General features: G+C 38.4%; 1 protein-coding gene across 1 annotated transcript in view; it reads right to left on the reverse strand.

Annotated features, from left to right (window-relative positions):
* Window positions 1-16,722, reverse strand: part of LOC129041510 (uncharacterized) — a 38,368-nt gene extending 21,646 nt beyond the window's left edge. The window contains exon 1 of the mRNA XM_054497051.1: window positions 16,307-16,722. Coding sequence (XP_054353026.1) covers window positions 16,307-16,722 — 416 coding nt within the window. The remainder of the gene's footprint in view (window positions 1-16,306) is intronic.
* Window positions 16,723-17,117: the final 395 nt, after the last annotated feature.

The raw sequence follows: 17,117 nt of genomic DNA on the forward strand, positions 1-17,117 counted from the left end.
GAATGAACTTCCTTTGACCGACTTTCAGAGTATGTAGATCTGACCTAAACCCTAATAAGTATAAAAAATATCAAATGTTTTGTTATAAAAATACTACTGGCTGGGCATGGTGGCTCATGCCTGTAATCCCAGCACTTTGGGAGGCTGAGGTGTGTGGATCACCTGGGGTCAGGAGTTCTAGACCAGCCTGGCCAACATGGTGAAACCCCATCCCTACCAAAAATACAAAAATTAGCCAGGCATGGTAGCGGGTGCCTGTAATTTCAGCTACTCAGGAGGCTGAGGCAGGAAAATTACTGGAACCTGGGAGGCGGAGGTTGCAGTGAGCCGAGATCGTGCCATTGCACTCCAACCCCAGGATGACAACAGGGAGACTCCATTTGAAAAAAAAAAAGAAAAAAAAAGAAAAGAAAAGCTACTAAAGTTTAGATGGTATGTCTAATTGTTACTAATTTTAGCTATGGATCAAACCAGATTATCTGAAGCATGTATATTTCAACCTTTTATAATAACTCATAATGAATTAACCATCAGTGGTATGATACAGTCCTTTAAAGAAAACCATCATTAAATAAAAAATACCTTTCATATTTTCTTATTTAAGAATGCATCGATACTGACTCCTGGGAGGAGCCAAGATGGCTGAATAGGAACAGCTCCGGTCTACAGCTCCCAGCTTGAGCGACGCAGAAGATGGGTGATTTCTGCATTTCCATCTGAGGTACCGGGTTCATCTCACTAGGGAGTGCCAGACAGTGGGCGCAGGTCAGTGGGTGCGCGCACCATGTGCAAGCCAAACAAGGACGAGGCATTGCCTCACTCGGGAATCGCAAGGGGTCAGGGAGTTCCCTTTCCTAGTCAAAGAAAGGGGTGACAGACAGCACCTGGAAAATCGGGTCACTCCCACCCGAATACTGCGCTTTTCTGACGGGCTTAAAAAACGGCACACCAGGAGGTTATATCCCGCACCTGGCTCAGAGGGTCCTACACCCACGGAGTCTCGCTGATTGCTAGCACAGCAGTCTGAGATCAAACTGCAAGGCGGCAGCAAGGCTGGGGAAGGGGCACCCGCCATTGCCCAGGCTTGCTTAGGTAAACAAAGCAGCCAGGAAGCTCGAACTGGGTGGAGCCCACCACAGCTCAAGGAGGCCTGCCTGCCTCTGTAGGCTCCACCTCTGGGGGCAGGGCACAGACAAACAAAAAGACAACAGTAACCTCTGCAGACTTAAATGTCCCTGTCTGACAGCTTTGAAGAGAGCAGTGGTTCTCCCAGCACGCAGCTTGAGATCTGAGAACGGGCAGACTGCCTCCTCAAGTGGGTCCCTGACCCCGACCCCCGAGCAGCCTAACTGGGAGGCATCCCCCAGCAGGGGCAGACTGACACCTCACATGGCCGGGTACTCCAACAGACCTGCAGCTGAGGGTCCTGTCTGTTAGAAGGAAAACTAACAAACAGAAAGGACATCCACACCAAAAACCCATCTGTACATCAGCATCATCAAAGACCAAAAGTAGACAAAACCACAAAGATGGGGAAAAAACAGAGCAGCAAAACTGGAAACTCTAAAAAGCAGAGTACCTCTCCTCCTCCAAAGGAACGCAGTTCCTCACCAGCAACAGAACAAAGCTGGACGGAGAATGACTTTGACGAGCTGAGAGAAGAAGGCTACAGATGATCAAATTACTCCGAGCTATGGGAGGATATTCAAACCAAAGGCAAAGAAATTGAAAACTTTGAACAAAATTTAGAAGAATGTATAACTAGAATAACCAATACGGAGAAGTGCTTAAAGGAGCTGATGGAGCTGAAAACCAAGGCTCAAGAACTAGGTGAAGAATGCAGAAGCCTCAGGAGCCGATGCAATCAACTGGAAGAAAGGGCATCAGCGATGGAAGGTGAAATGAATGAAATGAAGCGAGAAGGGAAGTTTAGAGAAAAAAGAATAAAAAGAAACGAACAAAGCCTCCAAGAAATATGGGACTATGTGAAAAGACCAAATCTACGTCTAATTGGTGCACCTAAAAGTGACGGGGAGAATGGAACCAAGTTGGAAAACACTCTGCAGGATATTATCCAGGAGAACTTCCCCAATCTAGCAAGGCAGGCCAACATTCAGATTCAGGAAGTACAGAGAACACCACAAAGATACACCTCGAGAAGAGCAACTCTAAGACACATAGTTGTCAGATTCACCAAAGTTGAAATGAAGGAAAAAATGTTAAGGGCAGCCAGAGAGAAAGGTTGGGTTACCCTCAAAGAGAAGCCCATCAGACTAACAGCAGATCTCTCGGCAGAAACTCGACAAGCCAGAAGAGAGTAGGGGCCAATATTCAACATTCTTGAAGAAAAGAATTTTCAACCCATAATTTCACATCCAGCCAAACTAAGCTTCATAAGTGAAGGAGAAATAAAATACTTTACAGACAAGCAAATGCTGAGAGATTTTGTCACCACCAGGCCTGCCCTAAAAGAGCTCCTGAAAGAAGCACTAAACATGGAAAGGAACAACCGGTACGAGCCGCTGCAAAATCATGCCAAAATGTAAAGACCATCAAGTCTAGGAAGAGACTGCATCAACTAATGAGCAAAATAACCAGCTAACATCATAATGACAGGACCAAATTCACACATAACAATATTAACTTTAAATGTAAATGGAATAAATGCTCCAATTAAAAGACACAGACTGGGAAATTGGATAAAGAGTCAAGACCCATCAGTGTGCTGTATTCAGGAAACCCATCTCACATGCACAGACACACATAGGCTCAAAATAAAAGGATGGAGGAAGATCTACCAAGCAAATGGAAAGCAAAAAAAGGAAGGGGTTGCAATCCTAGTCTCTGATAAAATAGACTTTAAACCAACAAAGATCAAAAGAGACAAAGAAGGCCATTACATAATGGTAAAGGGATCAATTCAACAAGAAGAGCTAACTATCCTAAATATATATGCACCCAATACAGGAGCACCCAGATTCATAAAGCAAGTCCTGAGTGACCTACAAAGAGACTTAGACTCCCACACATTAATAATGGGAGACTTTAACACCCCACTGTCAACATTAGACAGATCAATGAGACAGAAAGTCAACAACGATACCCAGGAATTGAACTCAGCTCTGCACCAAGCGGACCTAATAGACATATACAGAACTCTCCACCCCAAATCAACAGAATATACATTTTTTTCAGCACCACACCACACCTATTCCAAAATTGACCACATACTTGGAAGTAAAGCTCTCCTCAGCAAATGTAAAAGAACAGAAATTATAACAAACTATCTCTCAGATCACAGTGCAATCAAGCTAGAACTCAGGATTAAGAATCTCACTCAAAATCACTCAACTACATGGAAACTGAACAACCTGCTCCTGAATGACTACTGGGTACATAACAAAATGAAGGCAGAAATAAAGATGTTCTTTGAAACCAATGAGAACCAAGACACAACATACCAGAATCTCTGGGATGCATTCAAAGCAGTGTGTAGAGGGAAATTTATAGCACTAAATGCCCACAAGAGACAGCAGGAAAGATGCAAAATTGACACCCTAACATCACAATTAAAAGAACTAGAAAAGCAAGAGCAAACACATTCAAAAGCTAGCAGAAGGCAAGAAATAAATAAAATCAGAGCAGAACTGAAGGAAATAGAGACACAAAAAAACCCTTCAAAAAATTAATGAATCCAGGAGCTGGTTTTTTGAAAGGATCAACAAAATTGATAGACCGCTAGCAAGACTAATAAAGAAAAAAAGAGAGAAGAATCAAATAGATGCAATAAAAAATGATAAAGGGGATATCACCACCGATCCCACAGAAATACAAACTACCATCAGAGAATACTACAAACACCTCTACACAAATAAACTAGAAAATCTGGAAGAAATGGATAAATTCCTCGACACATACACTCTCCCAAGACTAAACCAGGAATAAGTTGAATCTCTGAATAGACCAATAACAGGAGCTGAAATTGTGGCAATAATCAATAGCTTACCAACCAAAAAGAGTCCAGGACCAGATGGATTCATAGCCGAATTCCACCAGAGGTACAAGGAGGAACTGGTACCATTCCTTCTGAAACTATTCCAATCAACAGAAAAAGAGGGAATCCTCCCTAACTCATTTTATGAGGCCAGCATCCTCCTGATACCAAAGCCGGGCAGAGACACAACCAAAAAAGAGAATTTTGGACCAATATCCTTGATGAACATTGATGCAAAAATCCTCAATAAAATACTGGCAAACAGAATCCAGCAGCACATCAAAAAGTTTATCCACCATGATCAAGTGGGCTTCATCCCTGGGATGCAAAGCTGGTTCAATATATGCAAATCAATAAATGTAATCCAGCATATAAACAGAACCAAAGACAAAAACCACATGATTATCTCAATAGATGCAGAAAAGGCCTTTGACAAAATTCAACAACCCTTCATGCTAAAAACTCTCAATAAATTAGGTATTGATGGGACCTATCTCAAAATAATAAGAGCTATCTATGACAAACCCACAGCCAATATCATACTGAATGGGCAAAAACTGGAAGCATTCCCTTTGAAATCTGGCACAAGACAGGGATGCCCTCTCTCACCACTTCTATTCAACATAGTGTTGGAAGTTCTGGCCAGGGCAATTAGACAGGAGAAGGAAATAATGGGTATTCAGTTAGGAAAAGAGGAAGTCAAATTGTCCCTGTTTGCAGATGACATGATTGTATATCTAGAAAACCCCATCGTCTCAGCCCAAAATCTCCTTAAGCTGATAAGCAACTTCAGCAAAGTCTCAGGATACAAAATCAATGTACAAAAATCACAGGCATTCTTATACCCCAACAACAGACAAACAGAGAGGCAAATCATGAGTGAACTCCCATTCACAATTGCTTCAAAGAGAATAAAATACCTAGGAATCCAACTTAAAAGGGACACGAAGGACCTCTTCAAGGAGAACTACAAACCACTGCTCAAGGAAATAAAAGAGCATACAAACAAATGGAAGAACATTCCATGCTCATGGATAGGAAGAATCAATATCATGAAAAGCCATACTGCCCAAGGTAATTTACAGATTCAATGTCATCCCCATCAAGCTACCAATGACGTTCTTCACAGAATTGGAAAAAACTACTTTAAAGTTCATATGGAACCAAAAAAGAGCCCGCATTGCCAAGTCAATCCTAAGCTGAAACAACAAAGCTGGAGGCATCACACTACCTGACTTCAAACTATACTACAAGGCTACAGTAACCAAAACAGCATGGTACTGATACCAAAACAGAGATACAGATCAATGGAACAGAACAGAGCCCTCAGAAATAACGCTGCATATCTACAACTATCTGATCTTTGACAAACCTGAGAAAAACAAGAAATGGGGAAAGGATTCCCTATTTAATAAATGGTGCTGGGAAAACTGGCTAGCCATATGTAGAAAGCTGAAACTGGATCCCTTCCTTACACCTTATACAAAAATCAATTCAAGATGGATTAAAGACTTAAACGTTAGACCTAAAACCATAAAAACCCTAGAAGAAAACCTAGGCATTACCATTCAGGACATAGGCAAGGGCAAAGACTTCATGTCTAAAACACCAAAAGCAATGGCAACAAAAGCCAAAATTGACAAATGGGATCTAATTAAACTCAAGAGCTTCTGCACAGCAAAAGAAACTACCATCAGAGTGAACAGGCAACCTACAAAGTGGGAGAAAATTTTCACAACCTACTCATCTGACAAAGGGCTAATATCCAGAATCTACAATGAACTCAAACAAATTTACAAGAAAAAAACAAACAACCCCATCAAAAAGTGGGCGAAGGATATGAACAGACACTTCTCAAAAGAAGACATTTATGCAGCCAAAAGACACATGATAAAATGCTCATCATCACTGGCCATCAGAGAAATGCAAATCAAAACCACAATGAGATACCATCTCACACCAGTTAGAATGGCAATCATTAAAAAGTCAGGAAACAACAGGTGCTGGAGAGGATGTGGAGAAATAGGAACACTTTTACACTGTTGGTGGGACTGTAAACTAGTTCAACCATTGTGGAAGTCAGTGTGGCGATTCCTCAGGGATCTAGAACTAGAAATACCATTTGACCCAGCCATCCCATTACTGGGTATATACCCAAAGGATTATAAATCATGCTGCTATAAAGACACATGCACATGTATGTTTATTGTGGCACTATTCACAATAGCAAAGACTTGGAACCAACCCAAATGTCCAACAATGATAGACTGGATTAAGCAAATGTGTCACATATACACCATGGAATACTATGCAGCCATAAAAAATGATGAGTTCATGTCCTTTGTAGGGACATGGATGAAATTGGAAATCATCATTCTCAGTAAACTATAGCAAGAACAAAAAACCAAACACCGCATATTCTCACTCATAGGTGGGAATTGAACAATGAGAACACATGGACACAGGAAGGGGAACATCACACTCTGGGGACTGTTGTGGGGTGGGGGGAGGGGGGAGGGATAGCATTGGGAGATATACCTAATGCTAGATGACGAGTTAGTGGGTGCAGCACACCAGCATGGCACATGTATACATATGTAACAAACCTGCATGTTGCGCACATGTACCCTAAAACCTAAAGTATAATATTAATAAATAAATAAATAAATAAATAAAGACTGCGTCGAGTGCATTAAGGGCATCTCCTGCATCCCGAAGGCCACAGTCCTTCCCCCGGCCCCTTGCTCTTTAAGTGAATAAAGGGAAAAATGCATTTTCATTCCTCAGTTTCTGAAATCACCATATATATTTTATTGAATAGATTCCATATTGCAAATTGTCTAGTAATGCAATAGACTGGGGCAGTGATTCTTAAATTTTAGTATATATGAGAATCACCGGATATCTTATAAACTGTTGATTTCCAACCCTTGTCCTCAAAATTGCTTATCCCAGCAAATCTCATCAAAGGAATTTACATTGTTAATTGGCACTGAAGGTGATTCTGACATAAGTTGTATTTCGCCTTTGATTCTACATTCCCAACCCATACTACAATGCTTTTGACAAGCTTGAAAGAGGATGTTCTTTAAAGTTGACTTTATATTCCTTAATTTCTCAACTTCAATCTTAAAATATTTTTCTGGGGCCTCATTAAATTTGTTTAAAGTGTGTAACTATTCTTATTTTAATATTTCTAGTATGAAATAACTCTATAGGGCTTTTATTTGCCAACAATATCCTATTGTTTGCCAGTATAAACATTGTAGGCAGATATAGCTCCTAAACATATTCATATATATTCTATTTATTTAACAAAGTTTTTAAAATCTAAGTATCTAATATCACATGTCTTTCATTGACTTTGGCTCTATAGCTGTAGGCAATCAGTCTTGCAGTGCATTAGCTACTATATAGCCCTAATCTTCTTTCTGAACAGTTCCATTTCTTTTTCATCATCGTTGTTCCTTCCCTTTTATTTCTGACCATGATATTTTCTACACTTATTACATCAATTACAATAACCTGTCATCGTTAGCTTATAGCTTATTTTTGTCCCATAATTGAATTTTTTAATTCAAAATATGAAAATATTTTCATCAGATTCCCATTGACTCAATGTTTCCTTTCTCTTTTTTTTTTCTTTGAGATGGAGTCTTGCTCTGTCACCCAGGCTGGAGTGCAGTGGCACAATCTCGGCTCACTGCAACCTTCGCCTCCCAGGTTCAAGCAATTCTCCTGCCTCAGCCTCCTGAGTAGCTGGGATTATGGGTGTCTGCTACCATGCCCAGCTAATTTTTGTATTTTTAGTAGAGAAGGGGTTTCACCATATTGGTCAGGCTGTCTCGAACTCCTGACCTCATCATCTGCCCTCCTTGGCCTCCCAAAGTGCTGGGATTACAGGCCTGAGCCACTGCGCCCGGTCGACTCAATGTTTCAGATCACTTAATCAGAAATTAACATCTCTTGTTAGTTTGTTTAGCCATGGAATAGTGATTCTTGTAGCAATTCAAGAGTTTATAAAACAAACATATTTTGGTTAAATGCAATATCCCCAAACTGCCAAGCCAGTCAAAAACCACAGCTAATCATCATACCCTGCCATCATATCTGTATTTTACCTACAGATTTAAAATAAATGTATACCAGTTTGAATAATAGAGTTAAAATAACAAAAAATAAACAAACCTATTATAGCATACTGAATTTCCCCCAATTATAAATTACAAATCAATAATCATAAATGAAAGATATTTTATGGCATTTAAAAAAAGCTTATCTGGTATGTTAAAACTCTTCATCACTTAATATTATCTTCTTTTCTCCAACTAGAGAAGCATTAGGCTTAAATTATCATTTCTAGTGCAGTATTCTTTATGTGGTAGAAAAACCAAAAATAATGTTCATTACACCAGAATGAATGTAAAAGAATTAAAAAATTATCTACCAGAATGAATGTAAAAGAACTAAAAAATTATCCATCACATTTCTTCTACTCCTTTTTCCCTTTGTTTTCAACTCCAGAGAGTTGAAAGAATAGAAAGAAGGTAGGTGTTGTTTTCCTGGACCACATTTAAAAAAATTAAATACCAAGGAACCTGTGGTTATTTTACATGAATAACAAATAAAAAGCAGTGTTGATAGGCTTTGTATATTCAGTAGTGATCATCTTAAGAATGCATGAATAAATGCGTGTAAATCTATTTGTAAAAAATATAAAAAGACTTCTTCTAGCCTTCTTTTATCTTGTATCAGTGGATAGGTCATCTGCCTGCTATTCCATTTTCTCTAACTCCTTTCCCTGAAGCTGAGTTCTGAAAATTAATATAAGGGTTTGAATTGTAGTGAAGTACTCATCTGTAATTACTATATTTAGACTTGAAGTTTTTGTTGATGCTTCAGTTTATGTGTTACCACAGATTGAAAGCAGATAGTACAAAAAGATTTTGGAATGATGGCATGAGAAACTCTACAGAACCTTTTTCCCAGCCGAATGATCATAGCTGATAAAAATTATTTTTTTTTAAAAAAAGAACTATCTAAAGTCTCTAGAAACTGTCTTATGGGTAAGTAGGAATGGAGGAGGACAAGAAAACTTAAGAAATCTACCAAATCTTAGTATGAACAGTGAAAGTTAGTGGCATGTGAACCATAGCTTGCTCTGTCTCCCTGCCTTATGGCTCAGAATGATGGAAGCTCAAATCCCAGTGGCTATAGCCAAGAACACAGGACTCCCTTTCCCTCTACCTTTTATTCTAAAATTATGGCATCTCTCCAGGAAGTGCATAATACCATCATTTCTCATCCTCCACCCCTGCTTTGTTTTGCATAAGCTCTATTCCAGACAAGACTGGCTAAGAAGCACAGGACTTTCTTCTTCCATGCAGGCCTCATTCAGAGAGGGGAAGGCCTAACAAAGGAACAGCAGGCCAAGAACACTGAACCCTTATCAGCCTCACCCCAGATCACTTGTAAGTTGCCTGTTCCATGCTGGTCAGGCAGCCCAAGAAGACTAGAAGTGATCAGCACTTTTCAGTGCCCTATTCATAAAGCAAGGGAGTAACTCAAATAAGAGAAGCATCTCGTCCCTACCCATGTTTTGGAGTAGGGTTCAGAGTTGCTTCTCAGAAGGAGAGTAAAAACACAAGAGCAGACAGCTCCATGAGCATCATTGCCTCTGTTTGGAACAGATTGTGAAGAAGTTCAACCCTAAAGGTGCTTTCAAAAACAATGGAGACTTGGTAGTAAACAGTAAAGAAGAGGCTGGTTGCTCCTTAACAGCAACCAGCTAAACATTGGACTAGCTAGAAATTTATCAGAGAAAATCAGGAAGGAGAAAGATGAAAAGAGTCCACCTAGTATGTCAGCGAAAGCCTCAAAGACCAATCTTAAAGTCTATAAAAGGACCCAACATCAATTATATCAGAAGTGGAACAATTTATACCCCACCCAGGTATTGTTAAAAGCAATAGGATCAGCTGGCAATTAGTGGAGCCTAACTTCTCGTTGTGGTATCAGCAGATTCAGGCAGCATAACCAAGATATCAAGGAAAGCAACTTTTTGAGTCCCCTCTTTCATAGTGAAAGCCCACATGCCAAAGGCTGACCCATCTGAGGACAAACATTAGATGTTTCACACTGTGGTTGAAATATACTTCACTAGAAGACACTTACAGGCTTTCATTATAAGCCCCAGCCTGTGCTCCACACAAGGTGATTGCACAGATAACTTTTCTATACTAGCACTCTTGCTTCTTTTCTTTCTTGCTTGGGCTCACACAATCTTATTAACTCCTATTTAGCAGGTCCAATTAATATAGCTTTAAAGGCAGATTTCTATGTTTCTGTTTTATAACACTACATAGAGGAAATGTCCCCTAGTCAGACACACTAGTATCTCCATAATACATTTAGATAAATTAAATAAAACTAGTTTACACATTCAAACACCAGTTTTTCTCAAACTTATTTTTTTTCTTTTATATTTTCTTATACACCCAGTAATGCACCTCTCTGGGAGAAGAATCAATCATACCTGAATTTCATTGGTAACCTTTACTTTCAGTAACTGACTACAGCATATCTGCTATTTCATACTATGGGTAACCTCATGGCCACTTGTAAATCAAGCTTCCCTATCTCCTTCCCTTTCATTACTTCTCTTCTCAAAGCACAGATTTCAATGAGCCACGGTCATGCTAGTGACTCCCACATCTGACACCAACTATTCTGACACCCACCCTAACTGAGGTAGTACAATTCAATTCTGGCATGAACCACCCAAAGTTAGCACAGACTCAAGAAGTTAAAGGGCACAGTCCACAACAAGATTGTCTTCAGTTCAGATCAACTGGCTACAAATCGAGAATATTTCCACCACCCTCCTCAGGTCTTATAATTTCACTAGAACTACTCATAAGACTGAGGAAAACACTATACTTAGCATTACAATTTTATTATAAAGGACTCCACTCAGAAATAGCAAAACAAAGAGATACACAGGGTGAGGTTCCCAGGGGTCTGGAATACAGAATTTACATGCCTCTTTAGGTTGCATCATTCTCTTTCCATGTCAGTGTATTCACCAATCAGGAAACTCCACTGAGCATTAGTGTCCAAAATTTTTGCTGAAATTTAATTACATAGGCATGGTCAATGTAATCCACTGGCCACATAATTGAACTCAATGTACAACCTCCCTCCCTTCCACAGAGGTTAAGGGTAAGGCTGATATTGTTGGCACAAAACTGCAAGCCTCTAATCATATGAGTGGCCTTTCTGGCATTAGCAGCCCCAATCTTAAAAGCTATTTAAGGTCTTACCGTAAGTCACTTCATTAGTACAATTTCAAGTGTATTTCAAGGGGGCATTGAATAACCAAGACACTTCCATCATTGGAAAGTTATAAGGGTTTTTAGAATTTTAGTGGTAAGAAAGTGAAAGAAAGGCCAGACAATTTTTAAATTATACAATGGGAACTTCAAAGTTGAAAAGCTTATATAAAAAAAAAAAGAACTCATATGAATAACCAGAACCACCTTCTTAAAACACTGAGAAAAGTAAAAACACACATACACACAGCAAGTATTAAAGGCTAATAAATATTAGAGCAGAAAGTAATAAAATAAAGACTGGGAAAATGAGAGAATTAATGATACCAAGATTTGGTTCTTGGAATAGACCAAAATATTGACAAACCACTAGTTATATTAGTAAAGAAAAAAAAAACGGAGACAAGATGCAACTTAATGTCAAGAGTGGAAGAAGAGGAGATATGGCTACCAATGTTGTAGAATAATAAAGAGGCTTATAAGAAAAACACTATAAACAACATATACCAAAAATTTGGTCACTTGGACAAAGTGAACAAATTCTGAGAAAGTACCAAAACTCACAAAATTATAGCAAATGAGAATAGATCTATAACAAGAAACTGAATTAAAAATTTAAACATTTCTAATAAAAAAAAACCTCAGTCCTAGCCAGGGAAGGTTACTTATGCCTGTAATCCCAGCACTTCGGGAGGCCGAGGAGGGCGATCATGAGGTCAAGAGATGGAGATCATCCTGGCCAACATGGTAAAATCTCATCTCTACTAAAAATACAAAAATTAGCCAGGCATGGTGGTGTGCACCTGTAGTCCCAGCTACTCAGGAGGCTGAGGCAGGATAATTGCTTGAATCCGGGAGGCAGAAGTTGCAGTGAGCCGAGACTGCACCATTACATTCCAGCCTGAGCAACAGAGAGAGACTCCATTTCACACACACACACAAAAAACTGGTTCCAAATTGCTTGATGATTTCTACAAAACCTTGAAATAATAAATATAAATTCTTCACTAACTTTTAAAAAAAATATTAGAAGAGGAGAGAGCACTTTCCAAGTAATTCGATGAGGCAAGTATTATGCTGTATCAAAACCAGAAAACAATAGAGAAAAATAAAACTAGAGGCCAATATCTCTTACAAAAATATATGTAAAAACTGTCAGGAAAATTCTAACAATTGAATCCAGAAAAATAAAAAGATCATACACAAAGATCAAGTGCAATTTCTTCCAAGGATGCAAGAGTGCCATAACATCTTAAAGTTAATTGATTTAACACACACTATCTCAAAAGACACAGAAAAAATCATTTGACAAAATTCACACCTCATTTATATCAATTATATTAAGTGTCCAGAACAAGCAAATCTATAGAGGCAGAATTTTTATCAGTGGTTGTCTAGAGTTGAGGGTGGGGGTGGCTGTAAAAGTAGAGTGACTGTGGCCAGGCACAGTGGCTCATGCCCATAATCTCAGCACTTTGGGAGGCCGAGGCAGACAGATCACAAGGTCAGGAATTTGACACCAGCCTGGCCAATATGGTGAAACCCCATCTCCATTAAAAATACAAAAATTAACTGGGTGTGGTGGCGGACACCTGTAGTCCCAGCTACTTGGGAGGCTGAGGCAGGAAAATCATCTGAACCTGGGAGGCAGAGGTTGCAGTGAGCTGAGATCACGCTACTGCACTCCAGACTGGGCGACAGAGTGAGACACTGTCTCAAAAAAAAAGAAAAGGAAAGAAAAGAAAAAATTTAAAAAGTAGAGTGACTGCTAATCGGGGATGGAGTTTCTTTTACAGGGACTGCTGTTAAAATGCTCTAAAATTGATTGTGCAACATTGTTTATATACTAAGACGCAGTGAATTGTACACTAAGCGGCTAAATTGTATGATATATTCATTATATTACCATAAAGTTTTAAAGAGAAAAATTGCAAAAGTGCAAACGTAAAGTCAAGTGGAAATGACACTCCAAGGTATATGAATAGAATAAAAGGAAAGAAAAATATATAAGTATATATAGTAATGAGATCTACTTAATGAGATGCATAGAAGCATAGAATTATATGATCTATTTCAGTCACCATATTAAATTTGGCATAATACAGAAGACATGTAAGAAAACAAATAAGTCTCTTAGATTCTTCTTTGAGCAGACCCCCAAATGAGATGATTTTTATGTCCCAATTTTAAAGATTATTTTGCTCTGGAGGATTTAGGATCTATTTTTTTCATTAGTTTTCAGAAGAAAACATCATTTACTTAAATCAGAGCTGGCTTTGTTTTAATAACCACAAATTTTATGCAGTCATATTAATATTTGAGAAAATATACATTTAAATCTAAATATTTCACCCAGGGAAATATTATAAATTATGGTATTTTTACCTTTGGCTTTACAAAAATTAAAACAAAAAAAGACCTGAGTGTTTATTGAAATAAATACTAAATATATTGTTAACAAAAAAAAATCTCAGCAGAGTCCTACTTCATGTTATATTAATGTTACAGCTACTACTTTTTCCTTTTTAATGTTTAATAAAATCATGAATTATCATCAGAAATCTAAGAATAATTCTCTAAAACTGCACTGCTTTCTTACAATGTGTAATTCATACAAATACAAAGAAAAAAATAATTTACATCCGTACACCAAAAAATTAGTATCCTCTAGACACTTTCATCTCATATACAATACATATTTTTGCTGTTGTGTACTTATTATCCTGAACAATAAGTCTCTAGAACTTAACAAATATAAAGTAGTCAGTAAAACGTAACTTCATTGTAATCAGATTTGCAGTAATAAAGTGGTATGGAGTTTACAAAATTTAAAGAAAGTGAACATATTATATGATGCACTGTACTAATTAGGTTTGTTTTTATTTTTATATTTTTTGAATTATGCATTTACTATAATTCTGCTGGGTGAAAGCAAAACAAAATTCACCTTTTATTTTTTGAAAGTGTGAAATGAAAGGGTCAAGTTTAAGCCACCTAAAATTTATAAATGTTCAACTTTTGTATCTTCTAACAAAATTAATTCAATCTATCCCTTTATTATTTTATTGATTTATATATTGCTGCTGAGCACATTTATTAGCTACCTAGCTTGGCACTATAAATACGTGTGTGTGTGTGTGTGTGTGTGTCTGTATACACACATGTTAGAGAGATATGTTTTCTACATATTGGGACAGATGCTGTGACAGTCTCCTCAACTAATAAATACAACAATTTTTCAGTGTGCTTTATTATGGAACAATTTTACCTGTAACATGGCGTACTTTGAATTTAATTTAAACTTCCTTACCATAGTTTTGTAAATAAGACTAAAGGAAATTTGTGCTGGAAATTTGCAATTATTGCCAATATTTCCAAATAACTAAAAGAACGAAATTGGAATGTTTCCAAAGCAAAGAAATAATAAGTGCTTGAAGTAATGGAACCCTAATTAGCCTGACTTGATCATTTCACATTGTATGCTTGTATCAAAATTTCACATGTGCCCCGGAAATATATACAACTTTTAAATATACATAATAATTAAAATTTTTAAATTGATTAATAAATAAAAATGTTGGGAATATTAAACAATGGACCTATAAACTCACTCCTATTACAGTGGTTCCTATTTATTTATTTATTTTATTTATTTATTTTTTGAGGTGGAGTCTCCTTTGTCACCCAGGCTGGAGTGCAGCGGCGCAACATTGGCTCACTGCAACTTCCACCTCCCCAGTTCAAGCGATTCTCCTGTCTCGGCCTCCTGAGTAGCTGAGATTACAGGCGCCCATCGCCTCACCAGGCTAATGTTTTTGCATTTTCTTTAGTAGAGACGGGGTTTCACCATGTTGGCCAGGCTGGTCTCGAACTCCTGACCTCAGGTAATCCGCCTGCCTCAGCCTCCCAAAGTGCTGGGATTACAGGAATGAGCCACTGCGCCCAATCCCTGTGGTTCCTATTTAAATAAAGACTTTTTTTCCCTGTTATTCCACTCTTTTTGGTTGTATAAATCTAGCACATAGCATAATGTCCTGAAATTATTCACTTATCATAGGTTTCAAAATGATTACTTGCTCAAATGTCTTTCCTTCTAAATTGATAGCACAAACTGTGATTTTTCACCATTAAATCTCAACTACTTGGTACAATGTTTGACAGATACTTTGTTTTCAATAATGTTTATTAAAAGAATAAATTATGAATATGTTTAACACCTATGTTAGGGTTCCAGAGAGACAGAACCATATATATTTTATCTCTCATTTTATATATATATGTGAGATTATATATATTATATATGAGATTATATATTATATATGAGATTATATAAAATATATGAGACTATATAAAATATATGAGATTATGTATATTATATATAACAGATTATATATAATATATGAGATTATATATTATAGATAGTATTTTTACTAATTCTTAATTAGCAAGAGATCTCATTTTCTTAATTGCTTAGAAAATGGTAAACTCTGTATTTAGGTTAAATCATTGGTAGCTTGGAAAACATTATTATATCTCTGACAGTTTGTCTAGTTGCCTTTTTTTTAATCTTCAAAAATGCCTATCATTTTAATAAAACAGATATCAGGTATGAAGTCTTGGTAAAAACTTGACTTACTCTTTATAAGTACTTATCAAATTTTGATTCAATTTTGTAAAAAACATTATAAATTTTGTTTAAATGATGTTTGACTATTCATGACCTTCAGATATCCTGTCACTCTTCAAATAAATATTATGTGGCACAATTATCCATATTTCATAGATGGGAAAACAAAGTTCCCCAAATGGGTGATGAGTTTTAAAAATCATGAAACCGGTGTCAGAAGTATAATTGAAGCCCAAATTTGAAAACCGAGGTACGAATTCTGGGCTGCCCACCTTCCCTCAGTACCACATGCTTAAAGATGCTGGACATAAAATCACATTTATGCACATGTACAAACGATTTCAGGCAATCCTCGTAATCGGTAGGATGACAATGTTCTTGGAGTGGACTGCTTCATCTCTCCCGTATACTCTCTCAGCTGTGTGTGAGTTAGAGAGTGGTAGTGAAAATCCCGCAGAAGGATGGAACCAACAGGCTATCAGGCGTGTGTGCAGGGAGCTTACTTGGGGAACTGGCTGGCGTTTCACCGCAACGCCCAGAACAGGCCGCACAGAAGCCGCAGGGCTTCGCCACGTCCCAGGCCCCCAAACCAGAGAGGCCCGCAGTGTGCTCCTAGTCAGTCCTCCAAGGCCCGAGAGCCCCAGGGGCAGGCTGGGGCTGAAGAACCTGGAGTCTGACTCCCAAGGACAGCAGGAGAGGAAGCAAGCGCCCAGCACAGTAAGAGAGAGTGAGCCATAGGGAGAAGACCGTGCATGCTGCTCATCCCCCATCTTCTGTCGGCCTGGTTCCAGCCGCACTGGCACCGGATTGGCTGGTCCCCCACACTGAGGGCAGGTCTTCTTCTCCCAGTCACCCACTCAGCTGTCAATCTCCTCTGGCAACGCCCTCACAGTCTCTTGAGAAAGAACTTTGCCCAGCCATCTAGGCACCTTCCTCCAGCCACGCTGACCCCTAGGATTAGCCATCACAGATAGTATTTGTCTGCGTGAATATTTATTTTTTATCGAGTCTCACTCTGTCGTCCAGGCTGGGGTGCAGTGTTGCGATTTCTGCTCACTGCAATCTCCGTCTCCCTGGTTCAAGCGACTCTCCTGTCTCAGCCTCCCGAGTAGCTGGGATTATCGGCCTGTGCCACCACGCCCGGCTAATTTTTGCTTTTTTTGGT

The sequence above is a fragment of the Pongo pygmaeus genome, chromosome 6 (genome assembly GCF_028885625.2).
Source record: "Pongo pygmaeus isolate AG05252 chromosome 6, NHGRI_mPonPyg2-v2.0_pri, whole genome shotgun sequence".
Lineage (NCBI taxonomy): Eukaryota > Metazoa > Chordata > Mammalia > Primates > Hominidae > Pongo > Pongo pygmaeus.